Here is a 22,900-nt window from a genome sequence, read left to right as displayed (position 1 = left end):
GACGAACAAGAATGTTTACCGGGTCTACCGAAGTGGTCACGTTTCCAGCGTGTTGTCAGAGCCTTTGGATTTCCCCGTTGTGGCAATTGACTATAATGCTGTGGATCGGCTTCTCTATGTTGGCGGGGAAAACGATTTTGTTTATGTGTATCAATTGTAGACTACGAATATATTCTAGAGGAAACCATTCGACCTACTGGCAGATTATTGCGGACATTTACTTTGCTGTTGATGCAATTTTACATTAGTCGGCGCCCAGGACTATATATGATATTGACCAAAATGTAGCTGTAACCTAGGGACAAGTTTATGATTTGCAGACAAACGATTTCGATATTTTCCACGTTGCACGATAAAATGTGAAGTACAGTGTGTTTTAGAAATATTATGCTTTAATTGATAAAGAAGTTTCAAATTATAACGGTCCTGAATAATGTTGTTTTTGTTTAAAGCTGCACTCTCATAAATTTACTGTTTTTACAACTTTTTAAAAACAAATATTGGAAAAAGCAAATATTTGCGTAAATATCTGCAAACCAATGATAAAAGATTGCTGACCAAATATTAGATCGCAAATTTGTATATTTCTGTTCGAAAAACAATGTTTTATGGTGTACTAACGGTTTAAGAAAAATGCATAAAACATTCATTTTGACCTTAAATATAAAGATCTGCAATCTAATGTTTTGTCAGCAGTCTTATATCACTGTTTTCCATGGAGTTTCGCAAAAATTGGCTCGTTCCAAGACAAAAAATAAAAAAGTTGTCAAAACGTTCAATCTGTGAGAGTGCAGCTTTAAATTTTGTTTTTTAATACGGCGTCTCCCCGAATAGATAAAGGTTACAAGGTACTTTAACAATTTTGTATAAGTTTCTCAATCTCATACGCACTTATTTTTTTATTAAAAAACTAACATTTAGCTAAATTGCTGTTTTGCAAATGTCAAAAGAATAAATTCCATATTACTCCCTCATAATGGATACTCGTTTTATTCCCGTTGAATTGACATGCCAGTCAAACTAACAGGTCTATACCAGACTGACCAATCAGCATCCAAATTAGGCGGGATTTATCAGCTGCCCGTTGCTATCCGCCATGATCTCCGACAATCTACACTCATCAACAGCAGATTATTAACGCTTTTTTCTATATACATATTAAACATAAAATATGTTTCTTATAACTGAGAGATAGTTAAGACAATTAAGGACATCCAAGATTCTGACATGTTCCCTTAATGCTGCTCAACTTGTGGATTTCTTTGATAACAAAATGACCTTTCAGCAGACTATGCCAATCCTCCAAATTTCTTAATGTAACCGTGCCCAATATACGTATATTTTCCAGAAGTCTTAAAACATGAAATATCGTTATGAATATAAGTGTATATAATATTGACGACATCTTGCGATTTATTTTTATTTTGAAAATTGTCTCCTTCTTGTTGGTAAAGGCTTGAATCCGAAGCATATACATTTGCTTTGAAGTTTGTTTGGACATACTGTTAGTGAACAAGACAATTCAGTTGAACAACGAGCTTAAGGTCTAAAACGTATATACGAATAGATAATACAAAATCATATTCGTAAATGACGCAGATCAATGTATAAACCCAATGACTATGATCTTTTTTAACTCCTATGTTGCTAGTTAGAACAGTTTTGAATTTCATATATTACGGATATTAATTCATTGAGAGAAACATTACGGTAGTTATATCAATAACAAAAATTCACTAAATTAATACAAAAAGATTCTTTATGGAGAAAGGAAGAAAAACAGCAAAAACACATTTGATCTAAACAACGTCGTTTATTGTTTCTTATTATCATGTATCAAGGAAATTAATGCATTAATGTTTTGTTTCCCTAAACTTGAGCTTTACAATAGAGATTGCCTTTCTATGATTACATAACTCCGATGATATTTATAATAAATTGTTTTAAAGTTTATTTTACACATAACAGTTAAGTGTGTTCAGAAAGCAAATAAAATTATAACAATATTATCAACAATTATGTTTAGCATTGATTGTTCGGTTAGCGCAGTTGTTAGCGCACTCGCTTCTCACTTACCCGACTTGGGTTCGATTCCCGGCCTGGGCGCATGTGAGTTTGGTTTGTGGTCACCAAGCCGGACTAGTGGGTTTTCTCCTGGTACTCCGGTTTACCCCACACTCTTGCGAAACATCGTGCCAAAGAGAGTGATTAATATATGTTGCAATAGCTTGTTTTACATTCGTTGTAAAATTAGATAAGTTTTGACTAACAATAATGTCTTTCGAAAACATGTATACTTAACAAGTTATCATTGAAGTAAATACCTTTTTTGGTGATCTACTTGCATTTTTTCTTCTATTTTTATTGGTGCTATGCATCTTTTTTTTGTTATGTTAGTTGTGATTATATGTACTTGTAGATTACGCAACCTATACCGTAGTGATGGCTTACATGCTTTTGCCATTGACTTCACTTTGGAGAACAATGCTGAGATAGTGATTCTGTTAAGTTTAATCAACTGTAACATGTGTGACCAAAATGTGCATGCAATATTTGGTTATAAAATCAAGAACCTAAGGAGTGACAATGTTATTTTATGCTTTCTACCAGAGCTAGTGGCTGAAATGATGACACCGAGAAGTTCCTAATGTTATGCTGTTGGGGAATGTGATTATGTTCTCTGTCAGCAAAAAACACTGTTTATCAATATGCAAATCCGTATTTTTTTATTTAGTATGATTTATTTTAAACTGTTCTTATATCTTTTTATTCATTTTTGGAAATGTGGATACTTATCAATGTAAGCAATTTTTGGTGCTTAGGCAAACACAACTCATTCAATCTTGAAAACATGGTTACACAAAATAATGTACATTATTGCAACATATATCTTTTTCATGAATATGCCAACCGGAATGTATTAAACATTATCTTTTGTTTAAAAGGTTTATTCTAATCTCAGCCCTCCCATTTAACCCAGACAGTAGGCAAATATACATTATTTGGATGGATAAAGCGAAAGTATGGTGGCATATAACTGCCGTAAGATAAACGTTAAACGTTAAACGTGTTTATTTGATTAAACGCCTATTTTTATACATAATATTCAATGGCGTTGTACAATACATGCATACTCTATAAATCCAACATAATATTTGAACATATTTTGATATAAGACAATATAAAGCAGTTAAACAATAATATATTAAAACTTGCAACATTCATTAGATTGTAATTGACTAAAGTAGTAATATATGTACATGAAGTAAAAACATAATTGGTCAAAGCAACCGATAAAAAATGAAAAATAAACAAACTCTAAGACTCTAAAAAATCAAATATAATATCAGACATTTCTTATCGGAGTCGGTTTTAAAACAAGTCATAAAACTGTGTAAAATAGTGAGTTTTGAGGTTTTTCTTGAACACATCAATAGACACTGACTGCTTGATATACAATGTCAGACTATTCCATAGTTTTGGTCCGATTGTGCAAAAACTTATATCGTTAAACCTTGTTCTCTTGTTAAATGGTACATCATACTTGATACCAGGGTCACTAGCTGATCTTAATCCTTGTCTACGACTTACACTCTCAGACAATAACTCAGTCAATTAAGCAGGAGCCCTACCAGTGCCACAGTTGAACATAACTGTCAATATCTTGAAGTTGATTCTAGCCTTTATTGGCAGCCAGTGCAGATCAAAGAGAGCTTGCTTGGCCCCGTCATAATTGCCTCGGTTAAGAACTAATTTTGCGCACATATTTTGGATGCGCTGCATTTTGGTTAACTCTATCTCAGAAATACCATACAATATAAGGTTACAGTAGTCCAAATGAGAGATAACAAGTGAAAGTAAAAGGATTTCGGTTGCAGCTCTGGTTAAATATTTTCGTATACACTTCACCCTGAAAAAGTTCAACATTGCAGTGCGGCATTTACGCTTCACGTGTTCCTTAAAGGATAAGGTTTCGTCAAGATAGGCACCTAAGTATCTAATGCAGCTTTCTCGGTGTACAGCATCACCAGCAATATCTATATTTGTAGTGACACATTTATTTAGTTGAGCCTTACTGCCAAACATAATGAATTCTGTTTTGGAAGTGTTCATTTTTAGTTTGTTTGCGTTCATCCACTTGTTGATCGTAACTGCACATGTTTCTAGTTCGTGAATATTTTGCTGTTCATGTATTGGAGACGCTGGACTAAAGCATTTGTGGGCGATATGATCATCAGCGAACCCGTACACCGAAATCGACGGAGGAATGACATCAAACAGAGTACCGGCATTGGTTAGATATAGCCAGGGACCCAAACAGCTTCCTTGGGTAACGCTACATTCTAATGGACGGGGTGATGATAGAGATGTATTAACACTAACTCTACAATTCCGTGGTCTTAGATACGACTCTAGCCAATTCAACGCAGTACCACACATTCCATACTGATAATGAAGTACGTCTACCAAAATGGTGTGATCAACAGTATCAAAGGCAGCACTAAGATCAATAGCAATCAAGGCGGTGACTTCTTGTCTTTCCATTCCACCAAGAATATCATTGACAAGTCGCAGAAGTGCCGATTCACAAGAATGATGTCGCCTGTATGCTGACTGATGTTTTGGTAAAAGGTTGTGTTTGTCTGCGTGTGCGTTGAGTCTTAGCAGAACTGTTTTGAACAAGTTTTGATAGAAATGATAGATTACTTACTGGTCTGTAGTTAGCAAGTTCTAGATCAAGTCCAGTTTTCTTAAGAAGAGGTCTCACGATAGCCTGTTTATATTTGACCGGAAATACACCGTGTTTAAGAGATAAATTTACTAATGTTGTAATAGTTGGCAATAGGTTACTAAGGTATTGCTTTAAGATGTGTGTTGGCAGAACATCTAATTCAGATGATGTTGTGTTGAGTTCGCATATAAGCTTATTTATTTCATTTTGGTTTAACTCTTCAAAATGTTCAATATGCGGAACATCCTTACATTGTGGTTGGAAACTAGCATAGTTTTTCAGCGAATTGCGTATTTTATCAATTTTGTTTATGAAAAAGTCAGCGAAATTTTCAGCAAGAACAGTGTCAGATTCACTTGGTGGCATAGGATTGTCGGACTTAGTTCCTGTCAACTCAGACACCAAGGAGTATAGTTTCTTTGAGTCACCTTTTGCATTAATTACCCTTTCGGTCAAAACTCTGGTCTTCTCATTGTTAATTTCACAATTATATTTGTTTCTTGATGTTTTAAATGCTTCAAACTGTTGAGTTTCGCGGTATTTGTGCCATAGTCTCTCTAACTTTCTGGTCTGCTGTTTGAGAGACTGTATATGTTCATTAAACCATGGTTTAGGTTTTCTACATATTTTAGTTTTTTCAATAAGTGGTGCATGGCAGTTTAATACTTGTGTGATCTCTTGTTCAAATTTGTCAACAAAATCATTTATACCAGTTTCGACTATATCAATTTTGCCGAGGTCATTTGAGAAAGTTGATGGGTTAATTTCCCGAAAGTTCCTACTGGATACAGTTTTGCTTGTTATGCTTTCTTTTTTGATTCTAAGAACTGTCTTTACTACACAATGATCAGAGATATATGGACCCGGTTTACATGAATGAACCTCAACACCATTCACTGTTTCCGTAATGAGCAGGTCTAAGCAGTTTCCACCAGTATTGGTACTGAAGTCGACGTGTTGCTCTAGTCCCATAGCAAAAAGAGAGTTTTTGAAATCAGTTACCGCATTGCTGTCATCATTTAAATGTAGATTGAAATCTCCCGTTATTAACAAGTTTGAATATTTTGGCATGGTTTGTTCCATAAAATCAAAAAAGTCTACAACGAACTGGCCGTAAGTTGAAGCTGATGGAGGCCTGTATACACCAATAACATGTAGTGTAATATTCTTAAGAATCAGTCGCCAAAGTTCATATTCAAAACATTAATTTGAACCGCTAGAAAGTTTTGACATTTTGATACTTGTTCTACATGCCATTGCAATGCCACCGCCTTTCTAGCGGTAACTCGATAACGTTCGTAAATTGTCCAGTGTTAACCACGAATCTTATTAAGTGAAACAGTTATAATGTTACTTACTAAGTGGAATCGCAAATCATAACTAGATAACCAGTTACTGCTAGAAGAAGCCAGAAATGCATTTATAGATAAGTTGTAACAGGAATCTAATCAAGGCAACCAAAGTTTGCACGTCACTTATGAAGTGGAATTCGAACCATAACTAGATAAATGGTTAGGGTTGTACAGCATGAAAAGGTAATAAAGTGGGATTTCTGGGCACTTTTAATCCCGGTTTTAGTCGTATGCCATTTAACTTATCAAAACAGTTTCGCGATTTTCAACTAGATAGCTAGAAAATGATCGCGGAAATTAGGTGGTTAAGACGAAACGATTCGCTATCTTTATCAGGTTATCTTACGGCAGTAATGGGCCACCATACGATAGACATAAAACACTTCAAAATAAGTTATGATACTCAACTGATACCTATATGGCTCACTGTACGTTCTAGCACTCTACTTCAATGATTAGCTTTTGAAATAAATAATTTTTAGTGCATTAAAGGTACACTCTTATTCAAAATCAATACATTCACATGTCTAACAAACATCTATTTTGACTGATGAACTTTTACTGAAAACAAGAGTGTAACTGTGTATTTAATAGCAAAAAGCGCAAAAATATTAAATGATTGGTGAATGCATAAGAATTACAGTGATCTACTATAGTCTCATAAGGTAGGAATACCGTGTATTGTGCACATTTCTTTCAAATTAAACTCGGTATCGTTAAGAATTATTGTTTTCGACATTTATTCACCCTTCTTGGAATATTAAAACAATACTATTAACTGTGTTACATCTTACATGGGAGAAATAGTACATCTTTAATAAAAAAGACAATGGTGCACTCTAAATTACAATATAAATCGTTTAATACGATTAACTATAGACTTGATAGCTCGAAATATTCATTTCATTTTTAAAAATCAGCACATTTTAGATACTTAGAACATAATCATGGTCATTAAGCAAACTTTAGTGGATCAATTCGATTAAACAAAGTCAGAATCAATGTCAATTTCAAATAAAGAAACAAATACTTTAGCGTCTTTATTAAGGAAAAGCTTGAACCTGACCTCAAAATTGTTTCTTTAAACCAAGGTGGTTAAACTGTGAGCAATAAAACTATATCAAGTAGACCCAGCATTTTCTATATTACTTAAAACCACAAACAATACAGCTCCAAAACATTAAAAGATGGAAAGTAACAAATGTTCCGATACATGTTAATAAACAGAAAACGCACATATCACACATGTTTATGGTTCTACTTTGTAGACTTAGTAGAACCATAAACATATTGTTTCCATTGAAACAGGTCGCTGGAATAATTCTCCTTCTCGAGTATGATGATTTTATACTACGAAATGTATAAAGAATTGCATATCAATTAGTTTTATTCAACTGTTTGAAGATAACTAACATTGAAGTTTGCAGCTATCTCCCCTCGGCTCACATGTGAGTTTCACTACTGGAATGACTCCAATGGTGGTATATAGGGCAAATTACACCAAATCAGAAATGACTTCTCGGTTTCATATTTGTTTTTCTTCTTATTAACATATATCGGAACATTAGTTACTATCCATCTTTGTATGTTTTGAATCTGAATGGTTTGTGGTTTAAAAAAATGCAGAACATGCTGGATCAACTTGATCTATTTTTATTCCTTACAGTTTCACCAACTTCGTTGTAAGCATTCGAAACTCCATCGCAAACAACTCGGATGTATATGGACGGTTTACACGGTCAAAAATCTAAACACTTTTACTACGCTGCAAGTAGATCGCGTTTAGCAGTTAAACTAAAAGGCTTCATGCTTTGGACTCTTAATTATTTATGCAAGTATTCACTTCGCTGGCAACTAATTTAAACTAAGATAGAAAATACATGTTAAAACACTACAATTATTTTATACCATTATCCAAAACTTTACGAACTTTACTTCTACAGATACATCCGAGGTTGGTTTCGATGAAAATGGCCGAGGAGTTCCGAATGACTCCTACGCGGAATTTCGCACTTTTTCGAATACATAGTTGTTACGTTCAACCAATTTTATATTTGAAAAATCTTTACTCTTTTTCTTATGCTGTTTAAAGTTAAGTACATAAGAGGAACATTCATTCTATATATGGTGTTGGGGCCGTGAAACACTCGAAATCATAGTTATCGGTCAATTCACTATAAAACATATAGGAAAATTAATTAGTGGTCTACAACCTTTAAACGCCAACCCGGGTATACCCTAAACTACATGTACCAAAATGTAAGTTATATTATCATTTTTGCATTCCATCAAATCGAGCGTTAAATTATGAATATTCGCGGACAATAAAATTTGGTATATTTTTAAATATTCACGCGGAAAATTCAAACATTTAAAATTGAAAAAAATCAGCCACCATAGAAACTAGTGTACGCTATGGTTCGTTGAAATAAAAGATGGCTTGAAGCGTCTGAACCAAAAGCCTTAATGATATAATATTTGAATGAATATTTGTTGCTTTCAAAGGTTGAGAGATTGAACGACATGTGTATTTTCCGTAACGCTCGTTGCATGTTCATCGCTTAAAGGGACTGTACACCAGATTGGCACCAAAAAGTTTTTTTTTTCTGTAACGAATCTCAGGACCATTATTTAATAAAATGTTTTATTCTTTGAGATCATAATTGTAAAAAAATACCAAAATGTAAAAAATAAACCGAGTCGGAGTCCGGGTTCGAACCGGTGTCGCCAAAATTGAAGCCCAGTGTTGTATCCACTGTGCTATGGAGGCTTACCTTATACAGTTGGAATATTAAGCCATATACCTGACTTTGTAATATCACGTGATAACATCGACTAGCCAATCACGAGTAAGGAATGAATTCTTCTTGGTAGACATACCTAGTAATCTTTTTTAATGGAAAAATACGAAAAAACTGCGAAAATAAATTATTTGTAAACTATGTGGTACTTCAGTTAATAAGTTTCAATGCATTGTACACATCGATACCAAGTTTATGTCAGTTTTCGACAATTTTTGCTATTTCATCATACACGGAGTACAGCCCCTTTAAAGCACTCGATGATTAAACCACATTAAAATGCAAACATAGTACATCCAATAAATCTGTAAAGATTTAAAAACGTAAACTTAAAACAATATTAATCAGTCGCATTAAAATATGGCTTGTTCAGAATCTCCTCACCTTCATGAATAGAAAATATTAAAACAAAACTTGTCAGAAACTACTGTACTATTTGTATTTGGTATATATGTTAGATCCTCAATGCAGTTTTGTTTCAAATGAAACTATTGGGGCTTGTCCAGTGGCAATGTTTACCTAATTTATAACAAAGAAGAATTATGTTCACGCTTTCCAACAATATAAACACTACAAAATGGAATATACCGTTCGCACATTTGAATAAAACATTTGAATAAAACATGTATGTAATCTGCGCAGAAACTATTGGCGCTACCACAATAACACGGAGATGAAACTAGTGGAAATATAAATGTAAGTATTGTTTGTTTCGATATTAAACCTCATATTTATTACAAAACGAATCTTTGATTTTATAAAAACGAGAAACCATAACATTTGGAAAAAGTATTTATTATCAAATATGGATTTTCTTTACCAGTAATCGTGTATTTGAGATAAAATAAATTTAAAGCGGACCATCAATTGAATTATTGTTTATGTTTTATTCGGATTTTGTTCAGTACTCGTCCTTAGTTCCATGTTGTTCGTCTTCGTCTTCCTCATCGAATTCTCCCTCCTCCTCGGCGGTGGCGTCCTGATACTGCTGGTACTCGGACACTAGGTCGTTCATGTTCGATTCCGCCTCAGTGAACTCCATCTCGTCCATGCCCTCGCCAGTGTACCAGTGGAGGAAAGCCTTGCGCCGGAACATGGCGGTGAACTGCTCAGAGATGCGCTTAAACAGCTCCTGGATGCAAGTACTGTTACCCACGAACGTACCGGACATTTTCAAACCGCGAGGCGGGATGTCGCAGACAGCTGTCTTCACGTTGTTTGGAATCCATTCAACGAAATAGCTGCTGTTCTTGTTTTGGACGTTCAGCATCTGCTCGTCGACCTCCTTCATCGACATGCGTCCACGGAACATGGCGGCTACAGTCAGATACCTGCCGTGACGCGGGTCGCAGGCGGCCATCATGTTTTTCGCGTCGAACATCTGCTGAGTGAGCTCGGGGACGGTGAGGGCACGGTACTGCTGACTGCCACGAGAGGTAAGAGGGGCGAAACCAGTCAAGAAGAAGTGGAGACGGGGGAAGGGCACCATATTGACGGCCAGTTTACGTAGATCGGCATTCAGCTGACCGGGGAATCGGAGGCATGTGGTTACACCTGACATTGTGGCAGAGACGAGATGGTTCAGGTCACCATAGGTCGGGGTGGTCAGTTTGAGCGTCCTGAAGCAGATGTCGTAGAGAGCTTCGTTGTCGATGCAGTATGTTTCGTCCGTGTTCTCGACCAGCTGGTGAACGGACAGGGTGGCATTGTAAGGTTCAACGACTGTATCGGACACCTGCAATATAAACGAAAACAATCTTCATTAAATTTTGCTAAATTTTGGATACATTTCATTATTTATTATTTTCTTGATTTGTACATTTAAGATCGTATTCAACTAGAATTGACAAAATCTATATTAACACCCATTTATCAAATCTTGAAATGTTTTGAAATAGTTCACCTTTGGTGATGGTACGACAGAGAAAGTCATCATGATTCTGTCGGGGTATTCCTCACGAATCTTGCTAATGAGCAGAGTGCCCATGCCGGACCCGGTGCCGCCGCCGAGGGAATGTGTCAGCTGGAATCCTTGCAGACAGTCGCAGCTCTCTGCTTCCTTGCGTACAACGTCAAGGACGGAGTCGACGAGCTCAGCGCCCTCTGTGTAGTGGCCCTTAGCCCAGTTGTTGCCGGCGCCGCTCTGTCCGAACACGAAGTTGTCAGGTCGGAACACTTGTCCAAACGGTCCGGACCTCACGGAATCCATGGTGCCGGGCTCGAGATCCACAAGGATGGCACGGGGCACGTACTTGCCACCAGTGGCTTCATTGTAATAGACGTTGATTCTCTCCAGCTGGAGGTCAGAATCTCCATGGTATGTGCCAGTGGGGTCGATACCATGCTCGTCCGAAATCACCTCCCAGAACTGAATAACAAACGACGTACCATAGTAGATAGACTGTTAATTTAAGGACAAATGAAGTTGTGAAAAGATGCGATATTAAATGGTATTAAAATTAAATTAAATACAAAGCACATACCTTAGCGCCGATCTGGTTTCCGCACTGTCCGGCTTGAATGTGGACAATTTCACGCATATTGAAAAGTTACGAGAGCAGAAGTATTTCCACGTAAATACAGCCCGTGAGGTGCCGTTTAGCTCAAAGATGCCTGGTTTTATACAGTTGATTCCGATATTACTATGGCGACTAAATAACATACCGCGCAGTGCGAAAGTCTGAAATGATTTTATTTTGGGGATATACTCATTTAAAAAGACACTCTTATTCAAAATCAATACATACACATTTAAACCAAACATTTATTGTGACTGACCTTTAACTACTTACTAAATAATACATCTATGGATAAATATCAATTACTGACAACAAGACTGTAACCGTGTATTTAATAGCTGAAAACGCAAAAATATTAAATGATTAGTGAATGCTAAAGGTTTTACTATAAGCTACTGTCGTCTCATAAGGTAGAATTACCGTGCATTCTGCACCATTCTTTCAGACTAAACTTGGTATCCTACGTAAGAACCATTGATGTTGGAATTTATTCATCCTTTTTAGTTCATTTAAACAATTCTTTAAATTGTGGTAAATCTTATTTGGGAGTAAGAGTGCATCTTTAAGTGTTTTTTTTATATTATTCAGCGAAAGTCAAGCCTACGACATAAATACAATAACACTCTTGAAACTATCCTAACAAGTAACGTTGACATAGGTAAGTGTTGAATATGCATCAAGTACCCCGTCCATCGAGCTGTTAGTGCATCGGATGGATGGGATATGTTCGGATAGAAAGAGAGTTTCTAATGGGTTAAGACCAAAATTTTGACTGTTTTTCTTAAATTTTTACTGCTCGGAAGAAACTGCTCATTATTTTCAACTGGTACCTTAAACGTATCATCTATCAATGAGGTGTCAGTCATAACAATTTTTCTTCATGTTTTCTGCAAGGTCCATCCGTCTATATTGAAGAAAAGTACAGACGCTTTGGTTCTTCAAAATGTGAAATATTCGTATTTTGAATGTTGATATTGTTGATAAGTGTTGGACATATATTAGGTTGGATACTACTTAACATGTTAAGTATATTTTCTATTTCGGTGCCAATACCAAGGCGATAACCCCAACATTTACTATTAAAGGTATTTTGTTGCACGTGAAGTCGGATGTGTTGTTCTTTGACGCTGTTTGTCCCTCGTTTAGTCTCTGTACAGCCTAAGATGTGGTCTTCGTTAGATGTTTGGCTACTGGTTTAGTCCCTGATGTTTGCATTGTATAATTTACATAATTTTAATTAAACAGGCCCCAATTTTCTCTTTACATCTTAGGACCCTCAAAACATGCTCACCATTTTTGATTTGTTATAATTTGTGTGATATCTGTGAAATCTGTTTTTGTTTAGAAATAATCAAGAACAAGAATAAGCTACTTAAGAACTTTCGAGAAGTTTTGACCAGATAAAAAAGACCCACTTCAAAAAAGAGCCAAGTTGTATTTTCAATGAACAATCAATTGTCGTTCTTAGTGGTGTTCGTTTGTGTATCGTAAGTTGTGTGTGCACCTTTAAAATCAATATATACATGCAGTAAAACAACCATAAATTTTGAGTGATACACCTTTAACTACCTACTAAATAATGCATTTATTGAAAATATGAATAACTGATAACAAGAGTGTAGACGTGTAACGCAAATTTATTAATTGATTGGTGAGAACTAAAGATTTACTGTGATCTACAAGAGTCTCATAAGGTAGAAAGACCATATTTTTTGCACCTTTCTTTTAAATCAAACCTCAGTATCCTTTACAAGAACCATTATTTGTTGTTTTTTTTACATTTATTCAACGTTTTTGGTACATCAAAAAAATTGTATTAATTGTGGTAAATCTTATTTGGGAGCAAAAGTGCGTCTTTATAAGTGTCCCTTTCCCATATCCAGGCTTGTTCACCTTTTTCCAACCCTTTTGGAGCTTAAATGTGCTCGGGATTTTAATTCACATATAACGCTTTTTAGTGTTGCAGAGACTTGTTTCCAATAGCAGTATTGATAGAAACAAAGCACTTATGAAATGACTTAAAGCATCACTTAGTTTCTAAAGATGAGCATGCAGATTGCTTTTCAAACGTTAATAAATAACGATAGAAATAAGATACTATGGAGCAATTGGCGCGTCTCGGTGTACTGTATATTAATTAAGTTTGTATTAGCGACCGAAGATTATCTAACATGTCTGTACTTTCAATTAGATATTTTCAATGGACATCTTAATAGATATTCATTTGCATTGACAGTGAAATGACTTTTTGCAAAAACGATTACTCAATATTTATATTCGATATTTCAATGATCTTTATAAACCAAAACATTACGACCATAAAACGAACATCGCTGAAAGAGTGCGGGTTTAAAGAATATATGTCATATTCATATGTTTATCAAATGGTTTTAGTTTGTCATGCGCTGTCTATTTCCAAAATGAAAAATATTATCATAATCCATTGTATATTTGCAATACGCATGCGCTGGAATTAATATGCTTATTCTGATTAAGTATGGGAAAAGCTGACTAGGCGATTTACGTTAGCTGAGAGCGTCAACATGTCGATTAATGTCAGAGCTTACTATAACCCAAGGATCTAAATAGAGCAGCGGCGCCTTCAGCGATCGTACATCTACATATGACTCGTTACAAAACTCTACATAACGAACAACTAAGGGCACATTGCCACAGGGCTATGACATTAGAAAGAAGCAAAATACTTTCAATACTCTTATCGGTAAAATATAATACTTCCACTTGTCCCGCTGTCATTTTGTAGTCACGGGTACGCCAATTCAATGCTAAGCCATGTTAAGCAAGGATCGACATGTTTGTCTTCAAACATATGGTTGAAAAGTAAAGTTATTACATACTGAAACTTGTATAGGTACTGCCATTCACGAATTCCCCAACAGATAGCCAACTTATATTTTACTAGGCTACTATATAGCCCAACAGATAGCCCACTTATTGTTTACCAGGCTACTAAATAGCCCAACATATGACCCACTAATTATTTACCGGGTTAATATATAGCCCAACAGATAGCCCACTAATTTGTATATGGCTACTATATAGCCCAACAGATAGCCTACTAATTGTTTACCAGGCTACTATATAGGCCAACAGATAACCCACTAATTGTTTACTAGGATACTATATAGCCCAACAGACAGCCCACTAATTGTTTACCAGGCTACTATATAGCCCAACAGACAGCCCGCTAATTGTTTACGAGGTTACAAAATAGCCCAACAGATAGCCCACTAATTGTTTACCAGGCTACTATATAGCCCAACAGATAGCCCGCTAATTATTTACGAGGTTACAAAATAGCCCAACAGATAGCCCACTAATTGTTTATCAGGCTACTATATAGCCCAACACATAGGCCACTAATTGTTTACCAGGCTACTATATAGCCCAACACATAGCCCACTAATTGTTTACCAGGCAACTATATAGCCCAACACATAGGCCACTAATTGTTTACCAGGCTACTAAATAGCCCAACAGATAACTTACTAATTAGTTTTAAGGCTATTATATAGACCAACAGATAGCTTACTAATTGTTTACCAGGCTGCTAAATAGACCAACAGATAGCTTACTAATTGTTTACCAGGCTACTAAATAGCCCAACAGATATCTCACTAGTTAGTGTTAAGGCTATTATATAGACAAACAGATAGCTTACTAATTGTTTACCAGGCTACTAAATAGCCCAACAGATAACTCACTAATTGGTTTTAAGGCTATTATATAGACCAACAGATAGCTTACTAATTGTTTACCAGACTACTCTATAGCCCACTGTTCACAGGCTCCTACATATCCCAACAAATAGCCCACTCATCGTTAACCAGGCTACTAATTAGCCAAACGGATCGCCCACTTTTGGTGCCAATGATACTATATAGCCCAACAGATGGCCCGGTAATGCTTTACCAGGCCACCATATATACCAACGGATACCTCCCAATTGTTTACGAGGCTACTATATAGCCCAACGGATCGCCCACTAATTTTTTACAATGCTACTATATAACCCAACAGATGGCAAGGTAATTGTTTACCAGGCTACCATATAGACCAACGGATACCCCCCAATTCGTCAGCAGACTACTAAATCTGCATCTCTACGGAAGCTCAATGATTCCTCAGAAACACACTGTTTGAATTTTTGAGGTAAAAAAACGTTTGTTGTCTTATCAGTACCACGGATATATTTTTTCTTTCTAAAATGGTACTTGCGAAAAGCCTTTTGATTTCAATAAAATATGTAGAAGTATTGTATGGTGAGATAACCCATTGAAAGTTTAAACGTTAAATGCTTAAGTGTCAAGATAAGCGAGTTTATTTGTCTTGCCATATAGTTGACCCTTTTTTCCGTATCATCTGCATGCTGTGTTCGCCTACATTATCTATTTTGCCAAGCTCAGATTTGTGATTTTATGTAAAACATTATGCATAAAGGCATGGTTAAAGCGTATTATGTTGTCTTTATTACAGCGGTTCCATAACTTCGTGTTATTTTAAAGTCTGTCGACATACTAAATGTAATACTACATAAATTGGATACAAGTCTATGATACTTTTAATTTCCACATTCGAGGAGATTTTAATCCTATCACACAATTGTACATTGTTATAATCCCTGAAATATGGTAAATTAGATAAACATCAAAGCACTAATGCGTGTTACTATATTGCTCGATTTTTTTTCTAGTTTTTATGAATAATTTCGCGCATGTATCTTGAATCGTATGGTACACGTCTTTCGAATGTCTAGCACTTTTTAAACCCACAGACGTTTTATAAATTAACCTCCAGTGGCGTAGCTACATAAAGGCCTTGTAGGCCCGGGCCTACAACTTTTGGAAAACAATAAATTTGAATAACCAAACAAATGCAACAAAAATGAACAGCTACGCAAACACTGTGAACAACTCGATTTTTTTTTATTTTAACGAAAACATATTTGGTGTTTATTTAAACTACGTGAAAGATGCATTGCTTGGTTTTATTGTAATCATTGCAAGTATTATTGAGTGTGTGTAATGTGTATATAAAGGTCCCCAAACTCAAATAGAATCATCGGGCCTACACGTTTTAAAGGCCCTGGCTACGCCCCTGACTTCTTATCGGTGAGTGATTGCACATGACTGTACAAACAATCGGTGGCTCAGATATTAAACTACAAGTGTAAACCTGCTCTAAAAATAAACTCGGAAATCGAAGTAGGAGAATAATTATGGCGGAGATTCAGGATATAGTCTGGCTAAAATTAAATGAAGCCAAAGAGGATGATACTGAACTACTATGTGAACCATGTCAGGATGAAGGAAAGTCTGTGAAGGCAAAAGGACATTGCTTGGATTGCAGAGACTATCTATGTGAAACATGTTTTGACGGTCACTGTTTACCCCGCCCAACTAGAAAACATAGATTGTGCAGTAGGGATGAGGTTCCGAAAAGAGATGAACAACGGGAAAGCAATCCAAAAGTCGTACCCAGTGATAACACATCTTTGGTCTGCCAGATTCATGATGGGTATGTTATTGTTTCTTACTGTGGAACGCACAAACAGTTCTGTTGTGAGAAATGTCTAAGTATTGGCCATGTTGCCTGCAATAACTTGAATAATATCACTGAGTTTACAAATGAAATAACCAGTAGGAAGGAATTCAATTCATTTTGTGCTTCTATGACACACTTTAAAAACAAATGGCAGATAGAGAAACAACGAGCATTGTCGAACCTAGATGAAGTTAATCGTTGCTATGAAACTACAATCAGTTTTGTAACAAACCAATTGGGTGAGATGAAAGCAGCAGATAGCGTTTATTTGGGTTCGGTAATTTCAGCATGCGATAGTACGATAAATCAGCTTGACCAATGGCTGTCAGATGTGGAGAGTTTCAAAACGACGAAGCAGAATAAGAAATTGTTGCAATTTATGCAATCCACACAGTCTCAGTTAGGCGTTATGGATGACTACGTCCATGCATCCTTTGATAAAAGACAGATGACTCAATACGGTATTTGCAATGCGGAACCGTCAGAAACATATATAATAAACATTGCTAAAACGCCTTTTCTGTTGAAGAGACTGGAAATTCCCGTTATTTGTGATTATTATACATTTACGACGGACGCCGAACAATGCGATTTAATTTTCGTGAACAAACATTTGCTTGCTGTTGACAAGGAGAACAGCATATTTAATCTAATTGACACTACGAAAAATAAGGTTGTTTCAACACAGAATGCAGATAGTATACCTGTTCAAATGAGTAGCGGAGGACACAGAGATGCAGTAATACTTTATTGTACCATGAGCGGTAATATTAAAAGTGTTAATATACAGCAACAAGATAACGAGTTAAAGTTAACATACGGCGACACAGTCCAAATTGAAACTCAATATCGAACGATCGATTATTACAACCAAAAGATAAAAGTCATTGGAGGAGATCCGTTACAACTGGCTGAGCTCACGCTTGACGGAAAGCTAGACAGAATCGTGAACAAAGACTTGTCGAAAACTAAAGATGCAACCGGTCAGTCGCTCATTTCTTCCGTTTCTTTTTCAACTGTCGACAAATCCACTGGATCAGTATTCGTTCCCGGAAATAATTCCGTCGTTGAAATAAAAGATGATGGTACGGTCGAACTATTCGCATACTCAGAGCTGCTAAAGTCGCCACAGAACATACGAGTGTTGGAAGATTCCCTCCTTGTTGCAAGTAGAGAGAATAAGAATGTTTACAGGGTCTACCGTAGTGGCCACGTGTCAAGCGTGTTGCCAACGCCTCTGGACTTTCCCGTGGTGGCCATTGGCTATGATACCGAGGAAAGACGTCTTTTCGTCGGTGGACAGAGTAATAATGTGCATGTGTATCAACTGTAGACTTTGAAGATGATAAACATGAAGAACGAAGTGATCGGCCTGTTGCTAAACATGTAGTGGACATTGAATATGATGCTTTATTTAGGTGGAGTGCGACAATAGCTTCTTTAATCAATTGTATATTATGATTAATATACGCATGCACTGGGAGACTTAAGACTTGTGGTGGCCTTTGACTATCATGCAGGAAAATGGGTTGTTTCTTTTGATGGAGGAACTGGCTTTTAAGGAAAATAAACATTTAGAGAAATCAATGTTTTTCATTAGAGGCGAGGTTGATTGATGTTCATGTTTATCAACTATAGTGTGCTATAACACTAATATAAGTGCTTGAATATTTCCGTATGTGTCCACACACAATGGTAGTTGAAAAAATGCGTCTAGTGGATAAGCTGGCGTACAGTGACTTTGTGCAAGTGTATCAACAAATATGGGAGTTAAGCGGAAATGGTTGCTGAAGAAAAACTTCTTAATGTTAGTGTATGTTCTATCGTATTGTGTTAACCGTACTGTGCGACTAAACTGTGCAAGATTCAGTTGGTTTAAACAATCAAGTTATTAAGAAGTGACTTAGAACGTTATAAGCATGTGTCGCTCGAGAATATGGTTGTGTTTTGGTAAAAAAATACATCGTGATGTAATTTGTGTATAAATCCATAGTTTATATTTGTATGACTAGTGATTGGATATGTTTTACTTTATTTAGGGCATATGTAGTTAATATTAAATTAGATAATGTAGTGCTTTATATGTTTCAATAAACGTATATTCCTCTCTGTTCGTCATACCACCAACCTTCAAAATGTTATATATGTCAATGTGTGTATACCACGTGATAAATTACGTCATTAAGGTTACGTCGGAAGTCAACATTTTGCTTCGAATGATGACTTTTTTTCCACATGTTTTTAATGAAACAAAGGGCAGTCTATGTCGCTAAGAGGGCCCCGCCTTTGTTTTATTACCGGAATTCGATCAGGTGATTAGTTTCCCCAAACAACTCGACCAACCTGTTTCCAAAATAATGTTTTGACAGTGCCTCATCAGTTGGCGGTTTTGTAAAAAAGGTGTTAAGAAACTAAACTCTCAATCAAACTCTAGTAAAAGACCGAAGGCGGGGCTATGTAAGCGGCGTACACTGCGCCATGTTTCATTTAATACGGTGAATAAATAGTAAAGTTATCTTTGCGTATAGTCTTCATTTGAAGCAAAATATTGCCTTCCGACGTAGCATATATGAGGTAATGTATTACGTGGTATACACACACTGTATATAGCTTGTGGCAGATTATTGTGTAATAAATGCAAAAATGTACATTGACCGGAATATAAAATTGTTGTTTTTGTCAGTGTTTTGTCCCACAGTAAATTTCACCAAATAATGAGTCAAATTTCTGTCGGTTTCATAGCGTAAAATACAAAACAATGTATAAATGTAGAGATTTGTTCATGAAAACCATATACAACTAATCTGAAACGAGTCCCATACAGTCAAATGTAAAGTCAAGTATTCAAAAGAACTTGAACTATCAATAAAACACATATTGGTCAAAACGAGTAGAAATTAATGTTAACAAGAGTTTTCTAATATTTTACAAATGAACTGTGACCAAACATGAGACTAAGTATAGAATTTGGCCAATTGTTCAGAATAAGAATTTCCATGAATATTGATGGAATGGCATTCAACAGAACGATGGTGTCGCAGATCGTCGGCTCGGTTGATATTATCAGACGAAACACCATTTAATCTTAGCCACCATGTTTGCCTGAAGGAGAGGAGAGCGTTTCCCGAATTGCTGCCTCCAGCAGAGGGATATATTTGGGTGTGGGAGTGAGATGGGATCATGTTGGGCAGGAAAAAACCGCTTTGTTAGCTCGACTATTCAAAGAATAAGGAGGGCGTTACAAATCGCCCCGGCGTCGGCGTCCGGTTAAAGTTTTAGGGCAAGTTGGGATTTTCACTTATAATTCCAATACCCTTCATTCAATTCCTTTAATACTTCACACAGTTGTTCACGGCCATCATATAATGAGGTTAGGTAACTCCATATGGTCTTTTATACAGTTTATAGCCCCTAACTGACTATGGAACTTTAGGTAAAGTTTTAGAGCAGGTTGGTATATTTATTAATAGCTTCTATTCCCTCCATTCAATTGACTTGATACTTCACACAGTTGTTCAGGACTATCACACAATGAGGTTACATAACTCCATATTATCCTTAATACAAGTTATGGTCCCTGATTGACTTAGGAACTTAGGTTAAAGTTTCAGGGCAGGTTAAAGTTTTAGGGCAAATTGGGATTTTCTCTTATACGTCCAATACCCTTCATTTAATTGACTTAATACTTCACACAGTTGTTCAGGGTCATCACATAATAAGGTTAGATAACTCCATATTATCCTTTATACAAATATGGCCCCTGATTGACTTTAGAACTTAGGTTATAGTTTTAGGGCAGGTTGGGATATTTATTAATAACTTCTATACCTTTCATTCAATTGACTTAATACTACACAAAGCTGCTCAGGACCATCACATAATGAGGTTAGATAACTCCATATTATCCTTTATACAAATTATGGCCCCTGATTGACTTTGGAACTTAGGTTAAAGTTTTAGCGCAGGTTGGGATATTTATTAATAACGTCTATAACGTAATATATAATAATAATTACATAACTCCATTTAAACCCTAAATGCGAAATATGGACATTGATTTACTTTTTTAAAATTTTCTTTTGATTTCTTTTGACAAGGACATTTTTATAATCTTAACCAGAGTTTCACATAGGGAAAATAAGTTATAAGAATGACTTTACTTGTGTCATTGTTTGGGCGGGCTGATGGGAGGGCATCTTCAATTAAAAGTCACCTGATCAATCAAATTAATTTAGCTAGGTTTGACATCTAGTGACCAAACTTGGTATATAGGAAGAGGTTATAGAGACCTTTCATGAGATTGCGTTTGAGGCCCTTAGGATCAAGGTCATGGTTAAAGTTATTATTAATAGAAAATGGTTAGTATTGAATAACTTATGTAAGGGTTGACATATTGCGAGCAATCTTGGTATATATATAAGAGTTTATAGAGACCTTTCATGAGATTGTGTTTAGGGCCCCCAGAGTAATGGCCACTATTTACTTTTTAATTTGATTTTATTGATTTGACAAGCACATACATCAATATTGTATTCACTTCTAAGTCAAAGCGGCATAGTCAAGAGAGCTGTCTTACGACAGCTCTTGTTTTAGATTATGGTAACTCTAAATGCTAACCAAGGGATAGAGCTATAGACCACAGTCTACGGTGTGAGGCAATTTCATTTTGCAACAACATAGACGACAATCCACCCTCCCCCGACTGTGAGAGCACCAACATTAACAACCTTAGAAGTCTTGAAAACGCTCTCATCTGTTCAAAGTCGCGTCCCTTCCATTTACAGTAAGAGCGTCAAACACGATATTAAACAAAAACGACACGTAAGACTGCAAAAAAAACATGACGTATTCGTAATGTCAATCACAATTTGAATGCTGAAACAGTTCGGAACTTGTAGGTCATCTAGTGAGGTTTTCTGTGAATGCAATCAACGATTCTTTCACTCTGTACTAGAGTTTAAAAACCCGCTTCAAATATGCAGATGTATATAAAACGTTCTACCCTGAAGATATTTATAAATGTTTTAAAATTTGATCTTTTGGATTACTTTTTTATCTGAAATTGACATTTATTCGTATACGCTAACATTCGACTAACTTAAAATTGGATAGAAAATGCTATCTTTTAACTGCAGCAATGTCTTAAGCCCTGTGCCCTCCTTTTAACCACAATCGATTATGAATTTACATGGCCAGTATTCAATAATGAGCTCATCCTTATCCTTAAATGCCTAGTTTAATGAATATTTGGCATGATAATCCCCTGCTGTGCATCTCCTGCTAATTGCACTGGTGTCACAGTAGGGGCCAATTTCCTGTGTAGTCGTTTATTGGCTCAGGACCATTTAGGGTCCATTTCTATAAAACTTCCAAAACTGCACAGCAGGATACTCAGATCGGAGATCTAATAAGAAGGATCAAGGCAAGTAGATTAAGATCAATAAACAGAGGTTGTGTACTATACAAAGGAGTTCATGTGGATCAGGGCCAGTACGCAATATTGATTTTATCCTTATCGTTAGACATGCCTCAGTGATTCTATTCCACCTAAAGGTTACCTTAATATATACAGGCCAATAAAAACACTTAGTTTCTAATCTTAATCTTATGGTCAATCGTGAAGTTGCTAATTGTATATGGTCCCTTAAAGAACATGGATCATCTAAATTACAAAACCGAACATTACAGGTTACATAGAAGCAAGCACTATGACCACTTTATTAATTAATTTGTTTTGAATCGTTGACATTGTGACTAACTATTTGATCCCACATTATAATCATTCTTCACCTAAATTACATTGCGAAAACATTAAGGCCAGGTTTACGTAAAAGTAAGATGACATAGAGTAAAATCCCTATGACAAGATTTCACTTTAGGTCATCGAACTGACTTAGAATAAAACCCCGTTTGGCTGACAAATTGTCAACG

At 36.0% G+C, this 22,900-nt stretch overlaps 1 protein-coding gene across 1 annotated transcript; it reads right to left on the bottom strand.

Annotated features, from left to right (window-relative positions):
• Positions 1 to 9,659: 9,659 nt before the first annotated feature.
• LOC128242794 (tubulin beta-4B chain-like) lies at positions 9,660 to 11,515 on the bottom strand. Its single transcript, XM_052960122.1, has 3 exons — positions 11,369 to 11,515; positions 10,789 to 11,253; positions 9,660 to 10,620 (listed from the first exon to the last, which is right to left on the bottom strand). The coding sequence occupies exons 1-3, from the start codon at positions 11,423 to 11,425 to the stop codon at positions 9,787 to 9,789; spliced, it is 1,356 nt and encodes a 451-aa protein (XP_052816082.1). The 5' UTR covers positions 11,426 to 11,515; the 3' UTR covers positions 9,660 to 9,786.
• Positions 11,516 to 22,900: the final 11,385 nt, after the last annotated feature.

This window comes from Mya arenaria, chromosome 8 (genome assembly GCF_026914265.1).
Source record: "Mya arenaria isolate MELC-2E11 chromosome 8, ASM2691426v1".
Taxonomy (NCBI): Eukaryota; Metazoa; Mollusca; class Bivalvia; order Myida; family Myidae; genus Mya; species Mya arenaria.
The sequence above is the reverse complement of the archived record's forward strand: the minus strand, read 5'-3'. Positions and strand labels throughout refer to the sequence as shown.

Excerpts from the sequence above, each read along its gene's own strand:
- LOC128242794 (XM_052960122.1), bottom strand. The coding sequence starts at position 11,425 with ATGCGTGAAATTGTCCACATTCAAGCCGGACAGTGCGGAAACCAGATC. Across the intron at positions 11,254-11,368 it reads GAAACCAGATCGGCGCTAAG|TTCTGGGAGGTGATTTCGGA; the intron begins GTATGTGCTTTG and ends TTTGTTATTCAG. Across the intron at positions 10,621-10,788 it reads CTGTCGTACCATCACCAAAG|GTGTCCGATACAGTCGTTGA; the intron begins GTGAACTATTTC and ends TTTATATTGCAG.